The 8,136-nt window shown below is 43.4% G+C and overlaps 1 protein-coding gene across 2 annotated transcripts in view; it reads right to left on the bottom strand.

The window, feature by feature from the left end:
• The window catches only part of UNC13B (unc-13 homolog B (C. elegans)), a 234,659-nt gene extending 227,900 nt beyond the window's left edge, over nucleotides 1-6,759 (bottom strand). For both annotated transcript variants that reach the window (XM_011950473.1, XM_011950472.1), the window contains exon 1: nucleotides 6,438-6,759. In XM_011950473.1, coding sequence (XP_011805863.1) covers nucleotides 6,438-6,459 — 22 coding nt within the window. In that variant the 5' untranslated portion in view covers nucleotides 6,460-6,759. The remainder of the gene's footprint in view (nucleotides 1-6,437) is intronic.
• Nucleotides 6,760-8,136: the final 1,377 nt, after the last annotated feature.

The raw sequence follows: 8,136 nt of genomic DNA on the forward strand, positions 1-8,136 counted from the left end.
CCAGCCTGGGTGACAGAGCGACACTCTGTCTCAAAAAAAAAAAAAAAAAGAAAGAAAACAAACAGCAACGAGCAAATCACACACAAAGTCCAGGTGGAAAGCTAACTGGAGATCTCCGAACATATAACAAAAACCATCTATGGAGTAGAAGGAGAGTAAGGACTGAAAACTACCTATGTGGGTATTATGCTGATCCCTGGGTGACAAAATTATCTGCATATCAAATCCCTGCAATATGGCACAATGCAATTTACCCATGTAACAAACCTGCATATGTACCCCTTGAACTTAAAAAAGTTGGAAAGAGAAAAATTAATAATAAAAAAAACTGGTCAGGTGCAGTGGCTCACACCTGTAATCCTAGCATTTTGGGAGGCCAAGGTGGGCAGATCACTTGAGTGCAGAAGTTCAAGACCAGCCTGGGCAAAATAGGGAAATTCCATCCTACAAAAAGTAGAAAAATTAGTCAGGCATGGTGGCATGCACTTGTAGTCACAGCTACTCAGGAGGCTGAGATGGGAGGATGGATTGAGCCCAGGAGTTTGAGGATGCAGTGAGCCATGATTGTACTACTGTACTCCAGCCTAGGTGACAGTGCAAGACCTTGTCTCAAAAATAAAAACAAATGTTTAAAAACCATCTACAGGTTGGGTGTGGTGGCTCACACCTGTAATCCCAGCACTTTGGGAGGCTGAGGAGGGCAGATCACAAGGTCAGGAGTTCAACACCAGCCTGGCCAACATAGTGAAACCCCTTCTCTACTAAAAATACAAAAAAAAAAAAAAATTCCATCCTGGCTAACACGATGAAACCCCGTCTCTACTAAAAAATACAAAAAACTAGCCGGGTGAGGTGGCGGACGCCTGTAGTCCCAGCTACTCCGGAGGCTGAGGCAGGAGAATGCGTAAACCCGGGAGGCGGAGCTTGCAGTGAGCTGAGATCCGGCCACAGCACTCCAGCCTGGGTGACAGAGCAAGACTCCGTCTCAAAAAAAAAAATTAGCCAGGCGTGGTGGCAGGTGTCTGTAATCTCAGGTACTCAGAAGGCTGAGGCAGGAGAATTGCTTGAACCCAGGACGTGGAGGTTGCAGCAAGTGGAGATGGCGCCACTGCATGCCAGCCTGAGTGACAGTGTAAGACTCCATTTCAAAAAAAAAAAAAAAAATCTACAAAGATGTTCATTGTAGCACTGCTTGTAATGGTGAAAAGAAAAATATCCTGAATATCATCAATATAAAACTGTTTAAATTATGTGTGCTTATATAACAGAATACTCTGCAGCCACTCAAAAAAATGGTATAGACCAGGGTATCCAAACTTTTGGCTTCCCTGGGCCACGCGGGAAGAAGAATAATTATCTTGGGCCATGCATAAAATACACTAACACTGGCCAGGCACGGTGGCTCATGCCCGTAATCTCAGCACTTCGCAAGGCTGAGGCAGGTGGATCATGAGGTCAGGAGATTGAGACCATCCTGGCTAACACGGTGAATCCCGTCTCTACTAAAAATACAATTAGCTGAGCGTAGTGATGGGCGCCTGTAATCCCAGCTACTTGGGAGGCTGAGGCAGGAGAATCGCTTGAACCGAGGCAGAGGTTGCGGTGAGCCGAGATCACGCCACTGCACTCCAGCCTGGGCAAAAGAGCAAGACTCTGTGTCAAAAAATAAAAATTTCAAAAAAAAAAAAAAAATACACTAACACTAATGATAGCTGACAAATCTCATAATGTTTTAAGAAAGTTTACAAATTTGTGTTGGGCCACATTCAAAGCCATCTTGGGCCACATGCAGCCCACATGCCACAAGTTGGACAAGCTGGGTATAGACTCACATGATCTGACAGGAAAATACATCATTGAGGTCAAAAAAAAAAAAAAAGCTGAAGAATGCTGTACACATTCAACTGCAGAACCTATATACTCATCTGTAATGAAAATTTCCAGAAGGATAGGTAAGAGACAGTAAACGGTAGTTAGCTCTGGGAAGTAAGAATACAGAATGGGGACAGGAGAACTTTTCCTTCTACTTCACACTTTAAACTGTTTCAACTTCTTATCTGCATATTTATCACCTTATAATAAAAACAAAATGAAAACAATGAATTAAAAAGTTAACAATAGTTGGGTGTGGTGTTATGTTCCTTGTAGTCCCAGTTACTCGTGATGCAGACAAGAGTCACTTGAGCCCAAGAGTTCAAATCCAGCCTAGGCAACATAGTGAGATCCCATCTTTAAAAAAAAAAATTAAATTATAAAAAGTTAGCAATGGTATTGGCAGGTGGTGGGCCCACGAAAATTTTTTTCTTTTTTTGTACTTTTCTGCATTTTCTTAATTTTCCATAATTAGCAACGTATTACCATATACATTTCTTTTTTTTTTTTTGATACAGAGTCCTGCTTTGTCACCCAAAGCATACAGTGGTGTGATCTCGCCTCACTGTAACCTCTGCCTCCTGAGTTCAAGCAATTCTCACGCCTCAGCCTCCCAAGTAGCTAGGATTACAGGTGCGCACCAGCACACCTGGCTAATTTTTGTATTTTTAGTAGAGACAGGGTTTCATCATGTTGGCCAGGCTGTTCTCAAACTTCTGGCCTCAAGTGATCCTCCCATCTCAGCCTTCCAAAGTGCTGGGATTACAGGTAAGAGCCACCACGCCTGGCCTGCATGTATTACTTTTGGGGGGAAAAAAAACCCATAAATTATCTAACTAAGCACTGTTATAAACACTGGGAATTACAAAGAAATACTATGGAAAGATCTGATTCTAAAAATGCTTTATAATTTGCTTGGAGAAACTTGGTCATGAATACCAAGACAATGAAAGTCAAACAAAATCCTTCATTTAGTTTATTGGAGTTGTTCATGTGGCACTGGTTCCTATGGAAGCCCAAAAAAAGTATCAGTGTTATAAGTAAAGCTGTGCCAAAACATGTTAAAGACTTATATTTCTTTATACTTAAGGAAATATTTAAAGAAAGACTAAGTGAATTATATAAAAGAGTGGTTTCTTAAAAATTCAAGTCTAGGCCAGTTGCAGTGGCCCACTCCTGTAATCCCAGCACTCTGGGAGGCCAAGGTGGGCAGATCACGAGGTCAGGAGTTTGAGGCCAGCCTGGCCAACATGGTGAAACCCCGTCTCTACTAAAAATACAAAATATTAGCCGGGCATGGTGGCAGGCGCCTGTAATCCCAGCTACCCCAGAAGCTGAGGCAGGAGAATTGCTTGAACCTGGGAGGCGGAGGTTGCAGTGAGCTGAGATCATGCCACTGCACTCCAGCCTAGGCAACAGAGTGAGACTCTGTCTCAAAAAATTAAAAAAAAAAGAAAAGTTCAAGTCAAATCTCCCACTCAATGGTCAATATCCCCTTTAGAATATCCTTACCACTCATTCAATTTCTGTTTAGTGTCAAAAAATCTAATTAGCCCATTCCATTTGTTATGAACAACCCAACGGTTCTTATGTTAAGCTAAAATCCAATTTCCTGTCATTTTCAACCACTGATCCACGCTTGTCCCAGTTCTGTCCTCTGGAATGACAAAAAAAAAGGTGATATAACTTCTACAAGACAGTTTTTTAAAGTCTTCCTGTACTATTATGATCCTCTTCCTCTTAAATCTTCTAGAACTAAATTTCCCATATTCTTCAAATGGTTCAGTTCCTATGTGTTTCATTATTCTAATCATTCCCCTCTTAAGATAATCTAGTTTCTCAATATGCCTCTTAGAAGGAAATACCACAGCTGAACACAAAATTCCAGATCTGATCTGACCAATGCTGTTACTTCCTTTGTCTGGGTCACCATAAGCACCACAATACAAGACCAGTTGCAGGCAGCATATGATTCATTTCCAAATTAGTGGCACTGTTCAGACCACAAGTGTTCTGAGGGTTTAAAGGAAAACCCTCAAGAAGTTTTCAACAACAAAAAAGTAAACTGTTAGCTGGGAAAGGAAGAATACATTTTAGATAAGCAGAAAATACAGAATGAGTATTTCAGGGGGCACAAGTGCAGAACAGAGCAGAGAGGAATAAACAGAGTTAGTGCTAGAGCAAAGTCTGCATACAGATAGGCAAGAATAGGCCATTTTTTTTAAGCAGGGCTCGGGTCAGAGTATTGAGAGCCTTAAAACCTGCAGGCAATAAGGCATGATTAAAAGGTAAGACAAAAGAACTGACTTCTTGAATGAAATGTTTAGGAATGATTAAATCAATACCAGTTTGCCAATTTCTATATCAAGTTAACTACTTTTTGAACTCTGACTGCATAGGAAGTTTCTAATTGATTCTACTCCAAGATAAATTGAAATTGAGTTGTAATAAATATCACTACATAGGCTGCTTTCAGAATATAACATTCCTACTGCCAAAATATAATGCAAGGAATGTCATTTTAGAAAGATGTATTTTGCATGGGTGCGGTGGCTTATGCCTCTAATCCCAGCACTTTGGGAGGCTGAGACAGGTGGATCACTTGAGGTCATGAGTTCAAGAGCAGCCTAGCCAACATAGTGAAACCCTGTCTCTACAAAAAATACAAAAATTAGCTGGGCCTGGTGGTTCACGCCTGTAGTCCCAGCTGCTCGGGAGGCTGAGGCATGAGAATCACTTGAACCCAGGAGGCGGAGGTTGCAGTGAGCCGAGATCGCGCCCCTGCACTCCAGCCTGGGTGACAGAGTGAGACTCTGTCTCAAAAAAAGAAAAAGAAATGAAAAGAAAGATGTATTTCAATTCATTTCTGTAAGTTTTCCCAGAATGAATACCTTGCCATTCATTATGAATATCTGCATATAAGGTACCTGTTTGTTTCAGTAATTAAAATCTTCTGGATCTCTATTCAAAAAGACAATGACCTGCTGATCTCTGTTTATCCAGATTCAAAATAGAAGAAACTTCACTAATGTAACATTAAAAAGGAAAGAAGTTAGCTAAATAGCAGAATTTCTAGACAATGAAATCTGTCTGCTATTAAAACAAATGAAAACACCAGTAGTTATTTAAATTCAGTTAAATAGAAATTTCTGATCTACAACTGCTCCTGCCTAAAGGGTCTTTCATAAGGACCAGCTCTGTAATACAGCGCGGCAGTAGAGAATTAAACTGTCAAAGAGACACAGCAAAGCCCAACCTCTCCCAAATCCTGCTACTCAGCAGCAGGGATCTAAAGGAATAAATACATTCCCAGCTGCTGAGAGAAATGTCTTACTAAAAGCAAAGCAAAATTCTCATTAATGAAAAATCAACCATGAAAAACTGTATGTCTCATAATCCCCGGAAACGGCCAAATCCATTTTGGGTTAATGCAGATTTAACAGAACAGTGGAAGAGAACAGAGCAAAGCAGTTCCATTTGCCAGCAGCTGGGGGAAACACTGTTGCTGGGGCAATCACAAACAACAACAATGCTTCTAATCTGCAGAGCCAAAAGAAATATGAACTCTATCCAGTAAAAGGTATCAGGAAAAGGCTCTAGTGAAGGCTCTAGTTGATAAATGCTCTCATTTACAATCAAGACACATCAGATATGATAGGCTGTAACTTGAATTTCCCGAGATCAAATTAAATGGCTAATCCAAACCCTGTGTTTTTCTGATCAGATAATCTCTCTGAAGTCACAGTACTTGCATTCATTCAAAACCAGCATTAAGCTTCTACTACGTCAGACACTAGGAATACAAAAACTAGTAAGAAACAGTCTCTACCCACATGGAGCTTAGTTTGCATACCGTGCCTCATCTTAAACCCCAAAGCTCTTGCTTTAAGATATCTTCTTAGATGGGTCAAGTGTCCTCAGAGGAAAAGCAATAATGGCCCTTCACCTTGAGTTACTGTGAGGCAAGCTAAAATAAAAATAAAAATAAATCATACCTCTTATCCAAAAAAGCAGTCACCACATCCTCCCAAGTGGAATAGAATAATCATCTTATAATCAGCCTATATACAGGTTAGTGTTCAGGGAAGTGGCAGGGCACAAGACAAGCAATAGAAGGGATGTGACAGCTGTACCACTAACGCATTCAAAGTGTGATAAAAAGAACCTACTACTAAGCATACTGTAGTGTTACGGTGCAAGGAGGAGGAAGAAAAGAATGAGAGGCGGCCCACCATTCACAGGCACCAACCATCCGCGGTCTCCTAACTTGTCCACTCTCACTAGATGAACCTCAGTCACTGTTTAATAGGATCTGAGCCTGCCGGCCAACGACGTTGTCACATGGCTACCAGAATGGGGAGATAATCTTCCCTTGCAGGAACGTGGGGGAAAACAAGAAAGAGTGGAAAGAACTCAAGCGTTTATAAGTGATTGTCAACATAATCGTTCCCCAAAGCACGGACTGGATGTAAAGTTTGGGAGAGACAGTCACCGGACGCCCACTGGAAGGATGCGGGGACCTCTACGCCGACACCCCGCCTCCCCGCCCCAGTCAGCGCACTCACCGCGGACGCAGAGCAGTGACATGGCCGAGGCGCGGGCAAGCCTCTACCGCGCCCCAGCCGCGCTGCTCCCTCTTTCCGCTCAGCAGGTGCCGCGACTGCTCCCGTTACCGGCCCTACGGGTCTGGCCGCTCCTCATGGTCCCGGTCGCAGGTAGCGTCCCGCCGCTGCCTCGGACCCGCCCCAAATCTCACCGTCTGAGCGAACTCCGGGTAGCGGTGAGTACCCACCAGCAGGCTGGGGACTGGGCGCGGCACCGCGACGCCATCACTGGGAGGTAGGAGCGGCCGGGACTCCCTCCCGTCATTCCACCCAGGATCTGCGCGAGCGCCTGGGCAGAGCCAACCCGTGGCGCCCCGCCCCCCAGCCAATTAACTCACGCCCAGTCCACCGACCCCGCCCCCCCAGGGAGCACGTAGGAGGCGGGGTTCCCTTCCTCTTTCTGAGATCGTGAAGGCAGCTCCGCCCACTAATCAGGCTTACGGTAGAGAGCAAGGGGCTGACACTCACCTGTGTGAGGCGGGAATGGAAGCCCTCTGTTCCTCATGCATGGGCGGGGCTCCCACCGGGGCTCCCACCCAAGAACAGATTCTTTTCATTGAAGGATTTCCACTGGACTTTCTTACAGTCTAGCCCTCATAGCTGACAGCCTGTAATTTTAAGTTAATGAGGTCGCACCGCACCGCAAAGTAAATTTTAATTAGCAACTAGGGCAAAAGACAAAACTGAGTGGGTGTGAAGTATGTCTGGAGACCTCAGTTCTTATCTAGACCATTTTTCATGCTCATCATTGTATCTCCAATGTCTGGAATACTGCCTAGTGTATGATAACCAGTCAGTAAATATTTACTGAATAAAGTGTCTCACGTGACCGTGTGAAGAGACCACCAAACAGGCTTTGTGTGAGCAACATGGCTGTTTATCATGGGGACATGATGGTTTAGCTTGGGCTCAGAGGCCTGACGTGAAGGATGGTTACCACGGAGGGATTCTGAGTGGAGATACCTCTGATCTTTGACAAATTTCCTGTCGGTGCTTGGTACCAACATGAGCTAACTTCATGGCTCAAACCAACAGACAATTTGCTAAGGTCTGGGAGCACCCCCTCCAGAGAATCCCTGATCTCCCAAAATTTGGTCAAGATCTAAAGTTTATTTTGCTGTGCAGCTCCTATTTTTGGAGTTTTACTTGCTTCCAACAAGGAAGGCAAATTTTCCTGCTTCCATGATGAAAGAAGGCAGGTAACTCCTTTATGGAGTTTGAGCTCACTTCCAACAGGGAAGATAAGGGTTTTTTTTTTTTTTTTTTCCTGTTTCTAGGATGGTAGAGAGCCATTTTCAGCCTGAGACTCACTCCTAGATAAGTAGCTGAAGTAGCTGAATAGGGATTTTGTCTTAGCTAAAGTTAACAACCAACTGGTCTTAATTTCTCCTTACCATTAGAGTGCTCAGTGATCATATTGTTGGGTTTTTTTGTTTTTGTCTTTTTCCCACTGACCAACACTGCCTCACTTGGTCAAATCCAAGTGAGAATTCCGAATTATGGGTAACAAGGCCTCTCTAATTTGACTAAAATTCCTCACAGCTGCAAAAGAAAAAAAGAAACAGAAAACAAAAAACCGTGTATTTGGTTTCTGTGTTTGCTTCCTGGTCTTAAAAATTCACCTGTTCTGCCGGGCGCGGTGGCTCAAGCCTGTAATCCC

This window comes from Colobus angolensis, unplaced genomic scaffold, assembly GCF_000951035.1.
Source record: "Colobus angolensis palliatus isolate OR3802 unplaced genomic scaffold, Cang.pa_1.0 Scaffold308, whole genome shotgun sequence".
NCBI classification, from domain to species: Eukaryota; Metazoa; Chordata; class Mammalia; order Primates; family Cercopithecidae; genus Colobus; species Colobus angolensis.